General features: G+C 50.7%; 2 protein-coding genes across 4 annotated transcripts in view; one reads left to right on the forward strand and one right to left on the reverse strand.

Annotated features, from left to right (window-relative positions):
• The first annotated feature begins 2,559 nt into the window (after window positions 1-2,559).
• Polr3h (RNA polymerase III subunit H) lies at window positions 2,560-13,801 on the forward strand. Of its 3 annotated transcripts, XM_027925471.2 has the most exons (7): window positions 2,560-2,622; window positions 2,777-2,907; window positions 5,490-5,586; window positions 10,925-11,011; window positions 11,466-11,529; window positions 12,416-12,617; window positions 13,327-13,801. In XM_027925471.2, exons 2-7 carry the CDS (start codon window positions 2,797-2,799, stop codon window positions 13,378-13,380), a joined length of 615 nt encoding a protein of 204 aa, XP_027781272.2. In that variant the 5' UTR covers window positions 2,560-2,622; window positions 2,777-2,796; the 3' UTR covers window positions 13,381-13,801. The 3 variants fall into 3 exon arrangements, with proteins under 3 accessions (XP_027781272.2, XP_027781555.2, XP_071465544.1); XM_027925754.2 differs by lacking the exon at window positions 10,925-11,011; XM_071609443.1 differs by lacking the exon at window positions 2,560-2,622 and having other exon boundaries at window positions 2,713-2,907.
• A 992-nt stretch (window positions 13,802-14,793) lies between these two features.
• Aco2 (aconitase 2) overlaps window positions 14,794-21,690 on the reverse strand; it is a 47,786-nt gene continuing 40,889 nt past the window's right edge. The window contains exons 10-18 of the mRNA XM_027924653.2: window positions 21,222-21,379; window positions 20,926-20,999; window positions 20,347-20,458; window positions 18,948-19,070; window positions 18,509-18,664; window positions 17,473-17,664; window positions 16,405-16,537; window positions 15,738-15,859; window positions 14,794-15,308 (exon numbers count right to left, since the gene is read on the reverse strand). Of these exons, the coding sequence (XP_027780454.1) occupies window positions 15,174-15,308; window positions 15,738-15,859; window positions 16,405-16,537; window positions 17,473-17,664; window positions 18,509-18,664; window positions 18,948-19,070; window positions 20,347-20,458; window positions 20,926-20,999; window positions 21,222-21,379 (1,205 nt within the window). The 3' untranslated portion in view covers window positions 14,794-15,173. The remainder of the gene's footprint in view (window positions 15,309-15,737; window positions 15,860-16,404; window positions 16,538-17,472; window positions 17,665-18,508; window positions 18,665-18,947; window positions 19,071-20,346; window positions 20,459-20,925; window positions 21,000-21,221; window positions 21,380-21,690) is intronic.

The following is a 21,690-nucleotide window of genomic DNA, read 5'->3' on the forward strand; positions in this document are numbered from 1 at the left end:
CATTACATTTGGGTTCTGTTGGGAGACTAGGAGCTTTCCAGGTAAAGAAGAGGCAATTGAGGGCTGGGGATGTAGCTCAGTGGCAGAGCATTTACATAGTATGATTAAGGTCCAGGCTCCAATCTCCAGTTCAAAAAAAAAAAAAGTAGTGATTGAGGCTGGGGATGGGTTGCTTCATCAATGGCAATGGAGGTTCCCTATTCCTTGAGTTCAGACGGAGATGATGCTAAAGAGGAATGCTGGGTTCATTAGAATGCTTTTTTGGGGGATGTACTGGGGATTGAACCTAGGGGCACATTACCACTGAGCTAATTCCCCAGCTCTTTTTATTTTGAGACAGGGCCCTGCTAAGTTGCTTAGGTCCTCAATAAGTTGCTGAGGCTGGTTTTGAACTTGAGATCCTCCTGTTTCAGCCTCCTGAATCATTGTAATTAGAGGCATGTACCACCCACCAGCTAGTTCCATATCTGTGTGGGAAAGAGATTCCTGGTGGGAAGGCTTTTGTGATAGTGTGGCAATTATTTGCAGAAAAGACTGAGGTCAGAGTGGGGTGTGTTCTAAGTTCCAGCAATGAGAAGGCCTGAACCAAAGCAGTGGCAGTGAGAAAGAAATAAAGAAGCAGCATATGAGATATCTGAGAGAAAGAATTAATATTAATCTACGTACTTTATTGAGTGCCTCCTAGGAATTATGTTAAGGGATTGTGGAAATAAAAAGAACCGAAATAGCATTTATTCTTGTCTTCAAGTAGCTCAAATCCTAGTAGAAGCAGACCAACCTACAAACAAAATATAGATGTAGTGAAAGCCACATTCAGTAGCACTGCAGCCAGTCTCATTGAGAGATCTCTATGCTTGGGAAATCAGCAAATTCATTGATGGAAATTGCCTTTTCAAGTATTCCCAAAGATATATTTTTTTTAATATTTATTTTTTAGTTATAGGTGGACACAATATCTTTATTTTATTTTTATGTGGTACTAAGGATCGAACCTAGAGCCTCACACATACAGCGCTCTACCTTTGAGCCCCAACCCCAACCCCAGCCCTCCAAAGACCAATTTTGTACTTGGGTTTGAGCCCAGGGAAACTCTGCCATTGAGGCATATCCCCAGCCCTTTTTAGTTTTTATATTGAAAGAGAGTTTTGCTAAGTTGCCCAAGGTACCCTCAAACTCACCATCTCCCACCTCCGCTTCCTGAGTTGTGGTGCTGGAGATTGAACCCAGGGCCTTGTGCATGTGAGGCAAGCACTCTTTCCATGAGCTATATCCTCAGCCCTGGACTTATTCTTAATTCAATGGAATGTTACTGAGGTGGGTTTTTTTTTTTTATGTGTGTGTGTGTGTGTGTGTGTGTGTGTGTGTTTGTTTTTGTTTTTGACCCTCTACACTGACTTCCATCCTCAGACCTTTTTATTTTTGAGACAGGGTCCTGATAAGTCTTGTGAGTTTTATTTTGTCCCAATTTATTAGCATTTATTTATTTACGCAGTAATGAGGATAGAACCTAGGGACTTAAACATGCTAGGCAAGCACTTTATTACCGAGCTACATCCTCTGCCCCTATTAGTTTTTAGTTTTTTTTTTTTAAGAGAGAGAATCTTTTTATTTATTTATTTCTGTAGATGGACACAACACAATGCCTTTATTTTTATGTGATGCTGAGAATCTAACCCGTGACCGCCCATGCTAGGCGAGCGCTCTACCGCTGAGCCACAATCCCAGCCCCCACTCCTATTAGTTTTAAATTTAGGTATAGTCTTTCTCCCATTAAATGCAAAGTTGTTTTTTTTTTTTTTTCGGGGGCGGGGGGCGGTGATTACCGGGGATTGAACTCAGGAACATTAGACCACTGAATTCGTGATCCTCCTGCCTCAGCCTCCCGAGCTGCTGGGATATCACAGGTGTGCGCCACCGCGCCAGGCTAAATGAGAAGATCTTATTATTAATATTAGGAGACTTTAAAAAACTTTTTTTGTTATACATGTACACAATATCTTTACTTTGTTTATTTTTATGTGGTGCTGAGAATCAAACCCAATGCCTCACATGTGCGAGGCAAGGGCTCTGCCACTGAGCCACAACCCCAGCCCTAAATGCAAAGATCTTAAGTGCTGGGTTCCCTGAGTTTGGGCAATTGTATTCATCATGGTTACCACCACCTAAAAGAAGACCCAGAACATTTCTATTGTCCCAGTAAAGTTCCTAGTGCCCCTTTCTCGGCAACTCCCCGATACAACTCAAGAGTACCGAAGGGTTTTCAGCATGATGTTTGTGATTTGAAAGGATCGCACCGGATGCGGAGCAGAGAACCGCTAGAGACCTGGAAGGAAGGTACTGCAGTACAGTCCAGGAGCGCCACTCAAGGGCCGGGAGAGCTTGCAGGTCGCCTAGCAACCGGAAAGCGCTCCGCCCAGGGGTGACAGCTCCGCAGCTGAGGGAGGCCCCGCCTCGTTTATCTCCATGCCCCGCCCCCTCAAGAGCCTGTAGTAGCCCCGCCCTCTCAAGAGTCTGTAGTAGCCCCGCCCCGCATTAGGGGGCGGGCGGAGCCTTCTTATTGGTCGTCTCTTCGGAAGTGACGGAATTCGGAATCTCGCGCACAGTCTGGCAACACCAGGGCAGGTGGGTGCGGATGCGCTGTGCGTGGTGGCGGCGCGTGGCGCGGACTTGTGGCAGGGCGGCGGGGGCGGGGGGTCTCAGCAACTGAGACGGGACCGTGGGGCTGAGGGTCCCCACACCCCTGACCCTGGTGCGTGACCTGCTCTCCGGTTCCCAGAGCTCCAGGCGCAGGCCGGGATGTTCGTCCTGGTGGAGATGGTGGACACCGTGCGAATCCCCCCGTGGCAGTTTGAGAGGAAGCTCAACGACTCTATTGCCGAGGAGCTGAACAAGAAATTGGCCAACAAGGTACCGCCCGGCCCCGCCCGCTGCAGACCTGGTCACGGTCATGCCCAGCCTTGTCCCTGGGCAAGGAGCTGAAAGTCTCAGGACCTCCTTGCCGTCGCTTGGAAACGGGATGGGGGTATTCCGAATCTCACAAGGATTGAAGAGGGGATCAGAAGAGAAAATGGACTTTTAAAGGGTTTTGTAACAGATAAATGCTGGGTTCCACACTTCCAAATCACTTTGCGATCTTGGGCAAGTCACTCCCTCTGGGCCTCAGTTTCTATTACAAAATGAGGACAATGCTCTTCTACCTACCATTTGTTATTTTTTGTAAAGATGGAGAGTTCTAGTGGCATGGAATTCACTGTCAGGAGATTTATCCATTTATTCCTGTGACATGTTTGCACATCTTCTATGTGCGCTGTTTGCCTCAGTGCTAGCTCCTGAGGGGCCTTCCTATCCTTCTGTGCTTGCCTTCTGCCCAGTGGTCCAGTGTCATCATTATCTTTCCTTTTAATTCTCTTTTTGGTACCAGGAATTGAACCCTGGGATGGTTAACCACTGAGCCACATCCCCAGTATCTTTTTTTTTTTTTTTTTAAAGAGAGAGAGAGAGAGAGAGAGAGAATTTTTAATATTTATTTTTTAGTTTTTGGCAGACACAACATCTTTGTTTGTATGTGGTGCTGAGGATCGAACCCGGGCCGCACGCATGCCAGGCGAGCGCACTACCGCTTGAGCCACATCCCCAGCCCCCCAGTATTTTTTTATATTCTGTTTAGAGAAGGTCTCCTTGAGTTGCTTAAAGCCTTGCTAGTTGTTGAAGCTAACTTTGAACTTGTCTGCTGAGCTGCTGGGATTCCAGGCATGCCACCACACCTTGCTTTTTTCTTTCCTCTGTTACATTCTTGTTTTTTGTTTATTTGTTGAGTGCATTTTGTTTTTCCTCTCCATGAGGACAGGGACCTGTCTGTTTTTTTCCTTGCAGTATCTCCACACTTAGCCAGAGCTTGGCAGAGTAAATCCTCCATAATCATTGATTATGGTGAGAAAAGCAGAAATGACTAAGGAGGACCCCCGCAGTTAAGTATATGAGGACGAGTTGATATAAATATCATGAAGAACAGGTATTCACACACTTGTGGAACAAAATGAACTTGAGAGGGATAGGTGGCTTTGTTGAGGAGGTGGCACTTGAGCCATCTGATTGTGAGGCGATGTTATGGTGAGGAGGAGCCAACTGGAGGATTTGTTTTTGAGTTGGGAGTAGGCCAGGCATAGAGAAGAGCTGTGCAGGCGGAGGAATCAGCATGTGCAAAGGCCCTGTGGAAGGACATGGAGGAAGCTAGTAGGTTTGGGAAGGGTGAGAGGAGCGTGGGCTGGAAGATGGATAGGTCTGCATCCCCATACGATTTCACAGTCAGAGTTTCAGTCTTCATGGGTAGAGCAGCAGGAGGTGATGGGCTGGGAAAGAGCCAGAGGAGGACTGGTTGACTTTAGACAGGAGGAAGATTCCTTCAAAATAGGTTGAGATCAAAGGATGGCAGTGTATAGATCTGGAAGTGTTTAGATGGTGGATGGAACTCACGGAACCCTTAGTGGATGTTTCTGTTACCTTGTGAGGTAGAAGGTGAAGATTTGTGGAGGAATGAGGTATGAACATGGTAGAGAGAAGGTGTAAAAATATAGGAAGGGAATATGGTCCCCTGGGGCATCGTCCTTTTGAGACAAATCTTTCTATATTTGAACTAGGGAGTCTGAGAGGAGGCCACACAGAAAAGGCCTAGCGTCCTTCAAGGGCATCTCACCTGCCTCCTGAGCCAGCTGGCTTTCACAATCTTGTGGCAGTGAGGTCTGCCCACAGCTCAGTTCTCTTGAGTATCTTGCTAATCCCTGAACAGCTCCTGCAAGGTCTGTTACTAGGAGGTGATATTATAGTGTTGTTGGTGGATACTGGACATAGTAGACAAGTTGTTTGGAGCACTGTGGTGTGGGACTGGGGCCATGGGATCTTCTGTCCTTTCTTAGGGTCTTGGCCCTTGGTCACTGTGCCAGCACATTCCCTACAACTGCCTGTGTGTGACACATTGTGAGCATAGTGGAGTTAGCTGTGGTTCTACCACTCAATGGCTGCAAGCTGCAGCGTGGACTTTGGGATGTTGGAACGTGTGGGTGTAGCCAGGATTCCTGCCCCAGTCCTCACTGGTAATACCAGGGATCCTCACTTGGTTGTTTTTGCAGTGGCTGAGCCAGACACTAAGATAGGGCTTCACTCCAATCTCTGTATTAATTTAACAATACTGTAGCTGGTATTTCATTTTTGCAGATGGGGAAACAGGCTCCAAGAGGCAATATGATGGCATTAGGGGTCACACAGTGAACGATAGAGCTGGCATTGGAGGCTGGATCTGTCTTGTCACCATGGGCCTGCTTTTTCCAGAGCCCTGTGTCCTGAGCTTCCCTACCATGGTTACCTCCTGCAGAGCCCCAACTCATTTCCATTTAAAAGAGGATACTCAACTTGCTTATGGTTATGAGGGTCTCCAGAGGTACTCCTGGGGAACTGGACTTCATAGTCACGTGTATGTGTACACATGCACACAGGTTGTGTACAACGTGGGACTCTGCATCTGTCTGTTTGACATCACCAAGCTGGAGGATGCCTATGTGTTCCCAGGGGATGGCGCTTCACATACCAAAGGTGGGTACCTTCTCCTCCTAGGGCATTGCATTTCCTGGGCTCAATTCTATAGCAAGAGGTCAAGCTGTAGAGAAACTGCAGGTGGTGGGAGACCTGGGCCCATTCCTGACTGTGTCAAGAGTTGATGCCATAAGAGTGGGCAGATTCACTCTGGGCCTCAGTTTTCTCATCTGTAAAAAATAGGATGTAACGCCAGCACGGTGGTGCATGCCTGTAATCCCAGTGGCTTGGGAGGCTGAGACAGGAGGATCGCAAATTCAAAGCCAGCCTCAGCAAAAGTGAGGTGCTAAGCAACTCAGACCCTGTCTCTAAATTCAAAAATAGGGCTGGGGATGTGCCTCTGTGGTCAAGTGCCCCTGAGTTCAATCCCTGGTACCAGAAAAAGAAATTGGAGGTAAACTAAGTGATTTTCAAGACCTCTCCAGCTCTGTGATTGGGGCTCCACATCTGTGCCCCTTTGGGTCTTTTCTACTGCCCAGCCCTGCTCTTTGCCCATCCTTGGGGCTGCTCATCACCCGGTACAGGAGACAGGCCAGGCCATTGCTGGGTTACAGGGTGGGGGAAGCAGGTGACCTTGAGAAGCAGGAGGACATAGCTGTTGAAAATGTGGCCTGTGCTGGGTATGGTGGCACAGGCCTGTAATTCTGGCCCCTCATGAAGATGAGACAGGAGCAACATGAGTTCCAGGCCAGTCTGGGCAACTTAACTTGGTAAGACTCTGTCTCAAAATAAAATGAAAAAAGGGCTGGGAGTGTGGCTCCATGTTCGAGTGTCTGGCATGCTATGGGCTCTGAGTTTAGTAACCAGCATGGCCCCCCCCAAAAAAAAGAAAAGAAAAAGTGTGTGGGGGCGGGAGAGTTGTGGCTCAATGGTAGAGCACTCGCCTAACACGTGCAAGGCCTGGGTTCTATCCTCAGCACCACGTAAAAATGACTAAGTAAATAAAATAAAATAAAGGTATCATGTCTGTCTACAACTAAAATTAAATAAATAAATAAATATTAAAATAAAGAAAGAAAGAAAGAAAAAGTGTGGTCTGTGGATTCAGATTGCTACTCTGCTTATTGGCTGTGTGTCCTGAGTAGAATATGTAACCTCTGTCCTTCTTGTTCCTCATCTACCAAATGCAGTTAAGAGATTTTTATGGGCTGGGATTGTGGCTCAGTGGTAGAGAGCTCACCTAGCACGGGCGGGACTTGGGTTCCATTCTCAGCACCACATAAAAATAAAGGCATTGTGTTGGGTCCATCTACAAAAAAGATATTCATTTTCTCAATCTCTCTCTCTCTCTCTCTCTCTCTCTCTCTCTCCTTAAAAAAAAAAAAAAAAGAGATTTTATATTCCAGGACTGCTGTGAGGATGGGGTTAATACATGGTAGAGCTCCTAGGACAGGACCATAGCACCTAGCATGTACTCCTCCAGTTGGATTGCTTTTCTCCATGCTCTGGGTCATTTAGGTGGTGTTCTTCTGGGGTGGCTTGGCCAGGTCTGGGCCATGTAGGATGGCTGTGTGTTCTGGTTAGTGGCAGCCTGGCTGGTCTGGGTCCTCCTGTGGTCTCATCTTTCAGTAGGCCACTCTGGGCTTGGCAGTTTCAAGGTTGCAAAGCTCCCTGAGGAAGCGCTTCTGCAGCCTCTGTTTAAATCCCAGTGGCCAGAGGGTCATGTGGCCAAGGCTCTGGGCAAGAGATGGAGAGACTCCACCTCTTTTTTTTTTTAAATATATTTTTTAGTTGTAGATGGACACAATACCTTTATTTATTTATTTTTATGTGGTGCTGGGGGGTCGAACCCAGCGCCTCACGCATGCTAGGCAAGCGCTCTACCACTGAGCCACAACCCCAGCCCCAGAGACTCCACCTCTTGATGGGAGAAAATGCTGTCACATTGAAGGGGTGTGCATCTGGGAGGGCAGGGTTAGAGGAGGAGAGGGGCCTGGGGCGTGGTCCTGATGGAGATGTGTGGAGCTTGTTGGAGTGTGGGTCTGTAGCCTTGCTGTCACCTGGGCATGTGATGGAAATGCAGATTCTCAGCCTGCCCAGACCATGGATCAGAGTTGAGAGCAGAAGTGAGGCAGTTTTGAGGGCCCTGTGATGCTCTCACAGCCTGTGGCCAAGGAGCCCTGTCCTAGCCTTTGCTTGTCAGCCTCTCAGCACGGGGATGCCCAGGCATTCCAGAATGTGCTGGGACTGCCTGGGCCCTTGCAGGCATCCAGGGCTTAACTCATTCAGGTGGATGTTACTGTGCTCCATAGGGAGCCCTAAGAAATAGGCTGTCTTTGAGTGGACTAGGGGCATTTTCATGAGCAGAAAACAAAGACTGTGATGTGAAAACCACCAGCAGGGCTGCTTCCAGGAGAAGGAGCTGAGCTGAGCCCAGAAAGCAGGTGGCCCTAGGTACCTGAGCTTCCAGATATAAGTCTGGTTTGGGGAAGTTCTGCATGGTTGGTTGGTTGTTTCTGTGTACGACTGCCCATTGATCTTCATCATTCTCCACCTGGGAACAAATATGCGGCGCTGAGCGCTGGGTAGGCGCATCCCAGGGACTAGAAGTGAATTCTGGGTCTGGTCCTGGATGGGGGCATTGGCAGGTAATTCCGCTTCCTGGTTTTGGTTTCTCCGTGAGTGCAGTAGGGTAACTCTGATAATATAGTTCCTCATGGGCCACTGAGCACCATGCAGGTGGAGTTGCTATTTTGTAGTGAGGTCAGTTGCTGTTTGATTCTGATGCTGGCTTTTGTCCCCAGGCACAGTTCTGCTGTTCCCTTTCTGCCTTCCACAAGGCTCTGGTCTGGTGGAGCAAGTGCCGCAGGGGGCCACAGCACCAGGATAGGTCCTGCCTTTACCTCTGCTTTGAGGAATATTCATTTGCTAGGTGCTTCTGCATTTTGTCACCTAGGACAGGTTGCTTTAGCTCTCTGAAACTCCATTTCCCCATATATTCCAATAGTATAACAGTGCATACTCATTAAATGTACACGAGTAGACTCTTCTGCAAAACTTCCTGTGTGGTGGGTACTCAGAAGACTTCAGCTTTCATGATTTGAGACACTGACCTTGACTTGCCAGGCTTATCCACAATCACTTAGAGCACTTCTACCTGGTGCCCGCCAAGCCTGGGTCCTGGCCTCCCCCTCTAATGCTCTGTTCTGTCCACTCAGCCCTGAGCAGCCTGCTGTTGGTGGTTTTTCTTTTTCTTTTTTATTCCCTGTTTTGATAAAAAGTGTGTAACAAAATTTAATGATTTAACTTTTTTGTGTGTACAGTTCAGTGATATTAAATATATTCCCATTATGTCTCCCCCCCTGCCACCCCAAAGTACTGGCGATTGAACCCATGGGTGCTTTACCATGATCTACATTCCCATCCCTTTAATTTAAAAAAAACATTTTGGAACCAGGGGTTGAACCCAGGGGGGATTAACCACAGAGATACATCCCTACCCCTTTTTATTTTTTATTTTGGGACAGGGTCTTGCTAAGTTGCTGAGGCTGACTTTGAAGTTGTGATCCTCCTGCCTTAGCCTCCTGAGCTGCTGGGGTTATAGGTGTGTGCCACGATACCTGGCTATTATTATCGTTATCACCATCTACCTCCAAAACTTTCTCATCTTCCTATGCTGAAATTCCCTTCCCATTAAATACTGTCTTCTTATTCTGTAGTTCCTCGAAACCCCCATTCTGCTTTCGGCCCTGTGAACTTGACCATGACATGAGTAAGAATCATAGTATCCTTTTTGCAGAAATTTACTACACCCCAAAGCAACCTTACTTATTCTTGCACAAATTTTGCTTAAGCCCACAACTAAGAACAAACTCTTCTTTTTTTTTTTTTTAATTGGAGACTGGGGGTTGAACCCAGGGGTACTCAACCACTGAGCCACATCCCCAGCCCTTTTTATGTTTTATTTAGGGACAGGGTGTTGCTAAGTTGCTTAGAGCCTTGCTAAAGTGCTGAGGCTGACTATGAACTCACAATTTTCCTGCCTTAGCCTCCTGAGCTGCTGGGATTACAGGCACGTGCCACTGTGCAGGCCAAACTCTCCTTTTTTGGTGAGGGAGGGGTGCTGGGGATGGACTCAGGGCATCACACAAGTAAGGCAGGGGCTTTATCACTGAGCTGCACCCCCAGCCCTCTTCCTTAGGGTTTATAATCCCATGTGTATGGGCACCACATTTGTGTACAATTCATCCATAGATGGACACTTGGGCTGTCCATTGTATGCTTCCGACTTTTGGATGTGTATGCGCAGTGGCATACACCCGTAATCCCAGTGGCTGAGGCAGGAAGATTGCGAGCTCAAAACCAGTCTCAGCAACATAGGGATGCCCTGAGCAATTCAGTGAGATCCTGTCTCTAATAAAATACAAGAAAAAGCTGGAGCCGGGTGCAGTGCCACAGGACTGTAATCCCAGCAACTTGGGAGGCTGAGACAGGAGGATTGTGAGTTCAAAGCCAGCCTCAGCCACAGTGAGGTGCCAAGCAACTCAGTGAGACCTTGTGTCTAAATAAAATACAAAATAGGGCTGGGGTTGTGGTTCAGTGTTTGAGTTCCCCTGAGTTCAATCCCCAGTACCAAAAAAAAAAAAAAAAGTTGGAGCTTCCTGGGCACCCCATTATGTGCTGTCTGCCTCCACAAGCCTGATGCCCAAGCTGGTGCACACCTGGTAGAGAATCTGAGGATTCATTAAACCAAGCTGAGTGTTGGTCATGTGGGGGACGGTCCTGCTAGGTCCTGGGGTCAGAGTAATGTGGGCATGGACCATAGCTGGTATTTTTTCTCGAGATAAGGAGAGTGGGGACACCTGAGGTAGTCTTGAAAACCCACAGAGGTATGTTTGCTGAGCTGTCACACCACACCCACTCTACCCCCTAAGTTCAAGGCATTTTTAGCATCCTGTTCCAGGTCAGTGCTGTGCCTGGGGCAAACTTCAACAGTCATCAGGAGATAGGAATTTGTTTCCAAACCTGATTTCCTTTGCCAGTTGCCCTTTTTAGAACTTAAAGCAGAGCCTGGAGGAAGGTTGGAATTGACTTGGAGTCATCCATGGCCCAGAGTGTGGGCTCAGGTGTGGCTTATCATATGGATTTGGGAGCCAGCCCACAGACCCAGAGCAGCTGCTGCTGCTGGTCCCTCAAAGGATCAAGCTATGACCTTGTTGGGGGTGAGGGAGGGTCTCTTGGGCTCAGCCGAAGGGTGTGGATTTGCAGGAGGACTTGACATTGACCACTGGGTCAGTGTGCTGGTGGTGAGGAGGGATTGTGGAGAGCATGGGCAACCCCAGTCTCCAAGGTCGTCCTCCTGTGCCTGCTGGTCAATAACGTGCTGCCTTCATTTCAGTACATTTTCGCTACGTGGTGTTCCACCCATTCCTGGATGAGATTTTGATTGGGAAGATCAAGGGCTGCAGCCCAGAGGGAGTGCATGGTGAGGTGACCCTGAGTATCTCGGGCAGTCTGGCTGGGGGCAGGTAGCCTGTGCTGTGCATGTGGTTGGGGGGTGGGGTGCTCAGATATGGAAGCAGATCTTCCTGTTGGAGGAGACTGCTCAGCTTTCAGGGCCAAGCACAGGTATACTCAGCTCCCTCCCACTTTCAGGTATTGAGCAAGGACCTCAGTTGGCCATCGGCTTTCACTATGAGGCCATAACTCAGACCTCAGGTTTGGGGTACCAGGTGCTTAGAGCTTTGCCCAGAGCTGCTCAGGTTGGTGTGTGATGTAGGCAGAGGTGTGGGGATCTGAGGTGAGAAGGGCTAAATCCCATGGTGACATCAGTCCCATGGGCACACTGGATAGGGATGTGCCTGTTGAGCATGCAGACCCCTTATTGTCTGGCTGGCTTCTTGGGCCCTGTCTCATGCAGTCATCTCCGTTTCTCCCAGTCTCTCTAGGGTTCTTTGATGACATTCTCATCCCCCCAGAGTCACTGCAGCAGCCTGCCAAGTTGTATCCTTCCAAGGTAAAAGTGGGTCACAGAGGAGTTAGGCCTCTTCAATAGAAGGTACCTGCTCCTGTGGTGGCCTTCATATCCTGTGACCTGACACTGCTGTCCCCCTGCAGCCCTTGTGCTCTGGGTATGCTGACCCACCTCTGCTTTCCACCTGACCTCAGTTCCATGTGCCCTTGTCTGCAGGTAGCAGGCTGATGGTAGAATAGGGCTGTGGGACCCTCTTCTGATTCACTTTACTTAGGTGCGAGTCTTCCTCTCCAGGCCCACTATTGTTCCAATCCCAGTGCTGCAACTGGCTGCACTTGTCTGTTTCTGTGGAGCTGTTCACTGGAGGAACTGTAGCCAGGGGCCAGAAGGGGCCTGGTAGAGGAGGCAGTGCCCAGTGGTGGGACTGCCACTAGAAGGCAGTGTGATTCATTGTGGGCTCTGGGGTAGGAGAGGAGGGGGTGGTGGGGGTGGGGGTGCTGCCCTGCCTGGTGTGACATCACACCTGACCCAGCCTGGCTGCTACTCTCATCAATGGTAGGGCTTTAGGCAGGTAACCTCCCAACCACCTCATCCTCCTGAGAACTGGACAAGCCCTTAAGCTACCTGCCCCTTGGGTTTTCACAAGGCTTGGATGAGAAGTGGCGTGAGGTGCCTCAGTCACTCTTTGAGAGGTGGGCTGGCTGTGGTCCCAGCGTTTCCCTGGCAGCAGCAACTCCTGCTTCTCACTGTTGGAAACAGACACTGCAGCCAGTCGCACCTGCTTTTCCTGTGACTTCTCAGCCAAAGTGATGTTGTCATCTTTGGGGTTGTTTTTTCTTGGGGTGGGTGCTTAGGAGGACTCCACAACTCTGTGCTCCTCACGGCTTGGTTGTGGCCTTGACCCTGAGCCCTCAGTGATGAAGCAGAACAGGTGTGGGTGTGGGAGTATGAGACGGAGGAGGGAGCACACGACCTTTACATGGACACTGGTGAGGAGATCCGCTTCCGAGTGGTGGATGAGAGCTTTGTGGACACGTCTCCTACAGGGCCCAGCTCTGCGGAGGCCACCTCTTCCAATGAGGAGCTGCCAAAGAAGGAGGCTCCATACACACTTGTGGTGAGAGGTTTTGATGGTGCAGCAGGAATCACTGGGAGGCAGGAGAGCCCAGTGTGCAGTGATGGGCGGCTCCCTGGAAGTTCTGCTGTAGGACCTGCTCTCCAGCAGGTCAGGGACCAGGCCCCTCTTGTGTGGTCTTGGCCTGTCACTTATCCCCGAAATCGAAATCCCTGTTTCTCAAGGCTAGGGCAGCGGAGCCAAAGTTGCCATGAATATTGGAGAGGGTGGGCGGGATTAGTGCCTTGCTTGCAAGGGTCCATGCTGCACAAGCCACCGGGGCTGCAGGGAAGAAACAAGCCCAGGAGGGAAGAGTGGCCTGGGGGCTGCTCCCTCTGTACATATTTGGAGGCCAAGCCTCATGGACTGTCAGCTTTTCTGGCAGGACTAAACCACAGATGGCTTAGAATGGTGGGCCTGGGGGTGAGGACCGGTGCTTGATCCCACTGAGGCCTTGGGGCCAGCAAACCAGCACTCTCCTTACAGACCTCAGGAGGGGAGGGGCAGAAGAGGGGTCTGTGCCCCACGTGCTCCACTGTGCCATCACGGATGTGGGTCCCCATTTCCCTACAGCCCCATGGCTGTTGTGTGCCTCACCTCTCCTTTGCCTATGCTGGTTCTGCTGTGAATCAAGGGTGGGTCCCTGTTATCTCCTCTCCAGGGTAGTTAAGCCCTAAATGGTGGTGAAACATACCTGTTCTCTCTCTGGCAGGGATCCATCAGTGAGCCTGGCCTGGGCCTTCTCTCGTGGTGGACCAGCAACTAGATCCGGGGTTCGACGGGGAACTTGCCCATCCAGTAGACCCTACCTCAGCCCTGGGGAAGGTGGTGCAGCTGGTCCTGAGCAGATGCTGAGGAGTCCATGTCACCCAGGACCAGAAGGGGCAGGGGTCAGCACTTCTGCCAGCATGTCCTCCCTCCCCAGTGACCTAGCCCTGCTCTTCCCCACAGAGCGCTACCCCTGAAGTCCTGCCATCCCTGTGATTTTTTTTTTTTTTTTTGGCGGTGCTGGGGGATGATGGAACATAGGGCCTGCCACATGCTAGGCAAAGACTGAGACCACTGAGCCACACCCCCAGCCCTATCCAGTCCCATCCTGTGGTTTTCAGTGATAGTAACATTTTAATAAAGTAATGGCAGCATCTGCAGGGAAGGATCATCAAGATCCTTCCCTGGATTTGTCTCAATGGCCAATGTCATGATCTACTGAGTTGCCAAGCTGGGACATGTCCTTAACTCACCCCATATCCCTTTTGAAGAACTCCCCCCAAATGCAAGAAGTGGGGTTTTCAGATTGTGGAATTCCTGCCACCCCAGGCGGGGCCTTGGGCTGGCTGAGCTTGGCTCCATAGTAGAGAGAGGCCAGTCTAGGCTAGCTGCTTTGGTCCTGAAGCTACCAGTTGTTGATTGAGTTAGAGGCAATACACCTGCTCTGCATTTGGAAGATAGAAGGAAGCCCCTGAAATTGGCTAAACCAGCTCTGAGTTGAGGAAGTGAAGGCTGTGGACTTTCTTGACCCCAGGTATCATCCCCCATAGAAGAGCAGGAATCCTAGTGCCTGTCACTCAGACCGCAGGTATAGCTATGTAGTGCAGTGATGCCCCAGATCTGAGCAGGAGAATGGCTCTGACAGGTCCTCCTGCCCCTTTCTCCCACTGCTGTGGACACCAGGACACTTGTGCCTGAGTCTTGTCCTGGTGTTGGGCCTCCATGGAGACTTTTTACTTCAGGTTACCAGTGGAGGTCCTGGGCAGTGTCAGCCTATGCAACCTCAGGGGGACCCTATTTTTCACCATGCTAAAGGGACAGAACAGTATATAGCATATTCTAGTCATGACCTTATCTGTAAGATACACAGACCATCCCTCAGAGTGATTAGAGGGATTAACAAGACCATGCCAGCCATGCCATCAGTGCCCAAGGGAAGAAGGTGGGTTCTCTCTCCAGGAGGCTCTTTCCCACCAGGAAAACCATGGGATCTAGGGCCATGCCTGTCTAGCTGGTGCAAGTGCAGGTGGCAGGTGGTGATGGGGAGGGCCTTTCTGCCATAGCTCACATCTCCTTCACAGCAGCAACTGGGCTCCAGGTGTGACTGTGGGGTGTCCACTGACATTGGCTAAAAAGGCCCTCCCTGAACCCTAGAGTTGGTACAAACAGCAGAGACCACCACTCACGCAGGAACAGTCAATGAATTTGATTCTTATTTTTCTTGCAAGAAAAAAATGTTCTCTAAAATCCTTCAGCCACCAAATGATCAGGCAGAATAAAAACTTCTTTAGAGGGGAGTGTTGTCATAAAAATAAATACAGTCATGTGGCGCTGCTCAAGATTTGAACCAAACTAAAAATGGGAAGGCAGGGACTGGAAATTGATTTTAAGAAGCCCCCACCATGGGTCACTGAGTGGGCTGAAGTGGGAAAGAGCAGGAAGCACGTCTGGTCACACCATCCCGGAGTAGGAAGCCATGATTGGCTGGACCAGTGGCCCTGACGATGCATGTGGAACTGCACTTGTAATGACACCAGCTTGGGCAGGGGTGGGGCAGAGCAGGGCCCTTCCTTACTGCTGCAGCTCCTTCATCCTGTTCAGAGCACTGCCTGCACGGAACCACTCGATCTGCGTCTCGTTGAAGGTATGGTTCAGGAGGATGGTCTCCTGGGTCCCGTTGGGGTGCTTGATGATGCATTTCAGGGGCTGCAATGGGGGAGGCAGGTGTGGGTAAAGAGTTGTACATGTTCCTAGTAGCATGACCACTGGCAGGGTTGAGTTGGGGCAGGAATGGGAAGGTAGGGGAGAAGCCAGCCTGGGGTAGCTGCTTTGGGCCCTGAAGTTGCCAAGGGATTTGGAGGCCAACAGGCAAAGTAAGTCCTAGGCAGATCTGGGCCTCTGCTACCCATAGGGGGGTCCTGGGGCCAGTGGATCACACTGGGGAAGCCTGGGCTGGCTCCACCCTTGGCTCTGGAAAGGCACTTCTCTTCCTATCTGGGATCTGCCTAGAGAACTTAAGGGCCCTTCCAGCTCACTTGGAGGAGCTGCAGGGACAGTAGGAAGGGAAAGTGGCTGCCCCCACCCTTCCACCTAGGAGGACCCTAGCCTGTCTATGCTCCTTCCCTGCCCCCTGACCTTGCCAGGGGCAAAGTCCTTCAAGCCCTGAATGGTCAGCTTGTCCACAGGGTGTATCTTGTTGTAGTCAGCAGGGTCAGCAAAGGTGAGAGGCAACAGGCCCTGCTTCTTCAGGTTGGTTTCTGGAAGACAGAGGCACACTCAGTTAATTGGGTGGTGTCTGCCTGGTCCCCAGCCTTACCTTCCTCTTCCCCTTCAGGGACCCTTACCAGTCCAAGGAATATATCATTTTCTAAATCTGGTTGGGACCTTGGCAGACACCTCTGGTCCTGCTACTGGGAACAAACACAATGACTAGAGGGCTCAGGTCTACTAAAGTCCCAGTGACATGCTCCCTTTCACTAGGGGCACCTGAAGGGGTATGCCTTGGTGCAGATGTCTCTGTGAGGCCTTCCTGGTAGACATGTTCACAATGAGAACAGACTCTCTCATTATGTGTCCTGGATTTCAACTGCTCTGGTCTTCAAGTTTGGAAGCAAGACCAGCGCTGATGGGAAGCTGTGGACATTGGATTTGGGCAATGTAAACCTGAGAAGGGGCTGATGGTTAGACGTAGACTGGGAGCTAGGCACTTGGCTCCAGGACCAAGTAGGCTGCTGGCAGGGTGGGTGACCTTGGACTCTGAGTGAAGGGCAGCAGGTATGGCTGGGTGTGGACTCCCACTCACCGTGGATCCTGGCGAAGCTCTTGGTGATGATGGCCCGGCCACCAAGGTGGCGAGGCTCCAGCGCTGCATGCTCCCGGCTGGAGCCCTCACCATAATTCTCATCTCCAATCACCACCCACCTGATGCCGTGTTTCTGCCAGGCAAGGGGAGCTCATTGTGAGGCAGAGGAAGGCGTGCACCACCCAGTAGCCCCTGGGCATACTGAGGCCCATGAGGAAAGGGCTGGAGGGGCTTTCCTCTTCTGCTCTGAAGGGCAGCTGAAGTCAGAGTGGACTGACTGGGTCCAACTAGGCCCTGAGGGGCAGCAGCAGGTGGACATGGGCCCTGCCTGCCTGTCTGCAGTGGACACAGAAGTCACAACACTGGGGCTCAGTGCAGAGTCAGAAAAATGGAGGTCAGAGTGGGGCAGAGCTGTGGTTGCAGTAGGCAGGGGAGACAAGGCTCTTGTACAGCTGGTGTGGGCTCTGGGGTGGAGTGAGCACCCACTGTGCCCTGCCCAGCCACCAAGGGGTGCCCAGAGATACTGATGGGCCAGGACTTGGGATTAGCCTTGGTTCTGTTCATTTCTCAAAGCAGAAAGAGTCAAAAAGCTTTGGACTCTGGCTCTGCCTCTAACCTTGGCAGCCCCTTGGTTCCTCTAACCTTGTCCCCAAACTCCTTGCTCCCTGGCTTCTGGCTGGGCCAGGCTGACCGTGGACCCTCATTGCCCATTCCCTTAAGGCCTACACAGCTCTTTTCTTCTCTGAGCCTCAGGCTCCTCTCTGATTTCCCAAGGCAGTTCCTCTTTCCTCCACAGTTTCTTCCAACACTCTTCTCAGAACTGGGTCAAACATCTGCCAACAGTGCTCCTCTCACTATCGGCTCCTGGGTGTGTGCACCCAGCTCTGCCCACCTGAGCTGCAGGGGCAGTGGCTGAAGGGCTTTCCTTCCTTCCTTCCAGATGGCAGTTCCCTCTGAGAAAGTGGTTGCCCACCTCCCTGTTTCCATTCCCCATGTCTTCCCTGTGCCTGCCCTGCATGCCCTCAGGAGAGTGGTTCCCAACCATGCCCCTCACTGACTTTGCCCTACCTTGTAGTAGCGGGCAGTGTCAGGGACAGGGCCAAACTCCTGGGTGACAGCGTTGCGCACGGAGTTGGCTTTGCCATTTTCAATGTTGATGGCACCGATGAGCAAGTTGTTAGAGATGTTGTCCAGGTGCCCACGAAACTTGAGCCAGGGGCCTGCAGCTGAGATGTGGTCTGTGGTACACTTCCCTTTGACCTTGGTGAGTGAGCAGAGGCGACAGAGGTCAGTATGGGGCCGGTGAATGGTAAAGGGAAGAAGCCGCCTTCCAGAGGCAGGTAGCAGGCAGGCCCAGGACCCTAGAGGAGTGACCAGGGAAGCAGTTTCTGGACATGTAGTCTGCAGTCCTGGTGCTACCAGGCTCAGGCAAGACAACCACCCCTCAACAACTTCTCTGTCCCTAGGACAGGATACTCCCTCATGGGACAGGACACTTAAAGGGAAGATAGGTGAATCTGCCCACTTCCCCTCCAGGGCCTAGGCCTCAATTAAGAACTGTCCAGGGTGGAAGATTAAACAGACTTCACGTTAGACACAGAGCCTGGGACACTGGATTCCTGGCTATTGGCTGATCCATCTCACGTCACATGGACTCAATACTGGCTGTGTCACAGGGGTACAAGACCCCTTAGTAAACACATAAATTAATGTCAGACATGGGTTTGAGGTCCCTGGCCACACATAAAGGCTCAGCTCAGCTCCCAAACATAGGCCACACCACTAGTGCTCAGCAGGGGTCAGGAGGAATCCACAGCTTCAGGAGCCTGGTCAATGAAGCCAGAGATGTGGAAACCCACTATATAGTCATACATGTCCGATGAGTGAGCCCCGGACAGCAGCTAGTCAGATCCAGCCCTACTCAGCTTGGGCCATAGAGAAGGGGAAGCCCAGGCTACAATGCCCTTCCTCCTCTGCAGTGACCTCCCTCCCTGTCCCACCTTCATCTTGACCATCCACCCTTGCTCCCAATGGGTTCCTAATCTTTCCTGATGCTCAGGGAACTGGGGGCCCCAGCAGTTCTGCCAGTCCTCTTGCTGCTGACCTTGATAAGGATCTGCAGGTCCTCTAGGTCTTTGCCGTCCCACTTGTCAAAAGGCTCCAGGAGCTGCAGGCGCTGGCTGGTAGGGCTCACATCTACCCGCTGCCCACTACTATCCTTGGGGGGATGCTGGTAGGTGTCCTGTCCTGGGTCAAACTCCTGTAGCAGGGGACAGAGAATGCTGAGTGCTGGATCTTCATTCCCCATAGAGAAAGCTCTCAGAGCAAGTAAGCTTTCCCCTGCCCCAAGCCACTTCCTCCCAGAGAATGTAGCTGCTTCATTTTCACTAACATTGTCACCCCTGCCTGCACAAGAGGGGCCAGCCCCAGATGTTCAGATGCTGGGAAATGTCTTGGCCACACAGCAACCAGCAATGGCTCTGAGGCACCCAGGCCGAAGCAGGCCTTCAGAGGCTGACAGTAGAGTGACAGTGCCTGCTCACCGCTCGGGGCAGCTCATCTGCATCTGGAGCCTCCAGCTTGAACTTCTTGCCATCCTTGCCTGTCAGGAAGTCAGTTTCTGGGTTGAACTTGAGGGTTCCTGCGATGGCCAAGGCTGTGACAATCTGAAACGGAAGAAGCCAGTTTGCTGGTGAGGCTAACCATCACATTTACCCTCCCCATTCCAGCTGAAGCCTAGACCAAACTGAGAACAAAAACCAGGAAGCGGCCGGGCGCAGTGGCACACGCATGTAATCCCAGCAGCTCAGGAGGCTGAGGTAGGAGAATCGCGAGTTCAAAGCCAGCCTCAGCAAAAAATGAGGCGCTAAGCAACTGAGTGAGATCTGTCTCTAAATAAAAATACAAAATAGGGCTGGGAATGTGGCTCATTGGTCAAGTGCCTATGAGTTCAATCCCTGGTACCAAAACAAACTAACAAACAAATACACAAACCAGGAAACGTCTATGTTCTTCCCAAGTCCCTTTTCTTAAAAGGCCAGAACTGCAGAACTGTCTTTGGGATCATGGGCCATTGTGCTGCAGAGGATTCAAGAATGCAAAGGCCATCTGGCCTTACCACTGCTGTTGGGGCCCAAGCTTAGCATTCTCCCACAGGTTAGGCAAACACTACTGTGGCATTCTTCAGTCCCCTGTGTCCTGGGCAGACAAGTAGAAGCCCCAGCACAGAAATTCTGCAGTGATGAAATGCTCCTAGGTGGACGGCACGTGGAAAGTACAAAAGCCGCAATCTCCCTTGCAAAGAAGTACAAACATTCTAGAACATTCATGCAAAAAAGAGAATAGCCATGTGCCAGTGATGGCAAGGCAGGAAACCTACCAACTGCCTGGGGCACGTCAGCTCGCTCAGTGCTCACCATAATGGCAAGGCCTAACTTTTACTAGAAAAATTAGAAATGTATCCAGAAATTAGAGCTGGTGCAGTGAGTGGTGTGTGCCTTTAGTCCCAGCTACTTGGGAGGGTAAGGCAGAAGGATCACTTGAGCTGAGGAACTCAAGGCCAGACTGGGCAACATAGTAAGCAAAATAGAAGCCCCCTGTCTCAAAAAAAAAAAAAAAAAAAAGAAGAAAAAGAACTGCAAGCCAGAATTCCACATATGTTCTCATGTAACCCTGATAGACTAGAGAAAGGGCTAGGGTTTATCCCAACTAGTGAGATTTCATATTCAATGTTCATAAGTGCTGTGTGTAAACAACATCTCACAATCCTATGATTCGAGGGAGACCCAGGCTGAAAGTGCCCAGGAAGCACAATGCTTGAGGGATTGGGAGACCAGGGCCCTTGGTTCTATTCAGAAAATCCTTTGCCCTTCAATGCCACCCTCCTCGGCAGCCCTGAAACCCCTTTTTTCACCAGGCTAGAGCCTGGCCAGGTAGTCCTACCTCTGGGGACGTGACAAAAGCATGGGTCTCAGGATTAGCATCATTGCGGCCTGTGAAATTCCTGTTGTAGGAAGTAACAATTGTGTTCTTCTCTCCCTTCTTGATGTCCTTCCTGCCAGGTCAAAGGGGACAAAATTAGGGCTATATGGTGTCACCTATCCTGTTCTGAGATGAGATGGGCAGGGTTCCTATAGTACATGCCTTGTTCATGACCCAGGAGGGTATTTGGTTCACTGGGCCTTGTCTGAGACCACAAAGAAGACAGAGGAAGAGCCCAGATCCAAGCCTGAGTTTCCTGACGAGGGCAGCTGCCTCCTTTCATATCCAAGTCCCTGGCTGTGTCCAAGAGAATGTGGCCTCGCTGGCTTCTTCCTGCCAGTTCAGGCTTCAGCCACAGTCACTTGGTGCCCCTGCAGGCTCTGCATCCCCTTATCTAATTAGGTCTTCTAATGTACAGCAGCCTCTGGAGCCAGAGGCTTTGGACTTGAGTCTTCTCTCCACCCCAACGTCTCCCTTCAATTTGTGGGTATGAATACTCCAGTATACAAGGGGCTATCCTATCAAAGTTGTGCTTTTTACCTGTCCCACTGGCCAATACAAGGGCCACATGCATTGGCCAGGACAATGCCGCCCACATCCCTCAGGATCTGTGCCTGGAGAGAGAGAAGACAGGGAACTGTCAGGAGCAGGCAAGTGGCTGATGGGAAAAAGGGCAGGTGAATAGTTTGCAGGATGAAGACTATACTGGAACCCTATGGCAGCCACTGGGACCTACACCCCCTCTGGCCCAATAGGCTGTGGCTTGTCCCACTCTACAGCCACATTACTCAGCAGTGGGGTAGGGGAGCCAGAGGCAGGGGTAGATGGGCACTCACATAGCCATCCCGTTCAATGGTGGCACGGATCTGCTCAGAGCCTGGTGTGATGGTGAACTGGGACTTGCACTTGAGTCCATGGGCCAATGCCTGCTTGGCCACAGCTGCTGAGCGCCCCATGTCCTCATAGCTTGAATTGGTGCAGCTACCGATCAGCCCTGGTGTATTGTGGATGGTACAGTCAAGGGTCAGAAGGAGACAGTGACCAGAGGTCTCTACCCAACCTTAAACTATCCAGACCTAATCCAAAGAGTTTGCCAACTGGGCTGGTTAGACACTGTTTTTAACAGAGACAAGTAGGAAGCGACTTAAATATCCAACAGTAAAGGGCAGGCTCCTGTGAACAGCCATTCCAGGGAAGAATCTGGAGTCTCTGACCATGACACTGAACGTATGTGAGGAGTGTTAATTCATTTTACACCATGTGCATGTGTACATACACCAGAAGGTTTATACTAATAGAAACACA

This window comes from Marmota flaviventris, chromosome 3 (genome assembly GCF_047511675.1).
Source record: "Marmota flaviventris isolate mMarFla1 chromosome 3, mMarFla1.hap1, whole genome shotgun sequence".
NCBI classification, from domain to species: domain Eukaryota; kingdom Metazoa; phylum Chordata; class Mammalia; order Rodentia; family Sciuridae; genus Marmota; species Marmota flaviventris.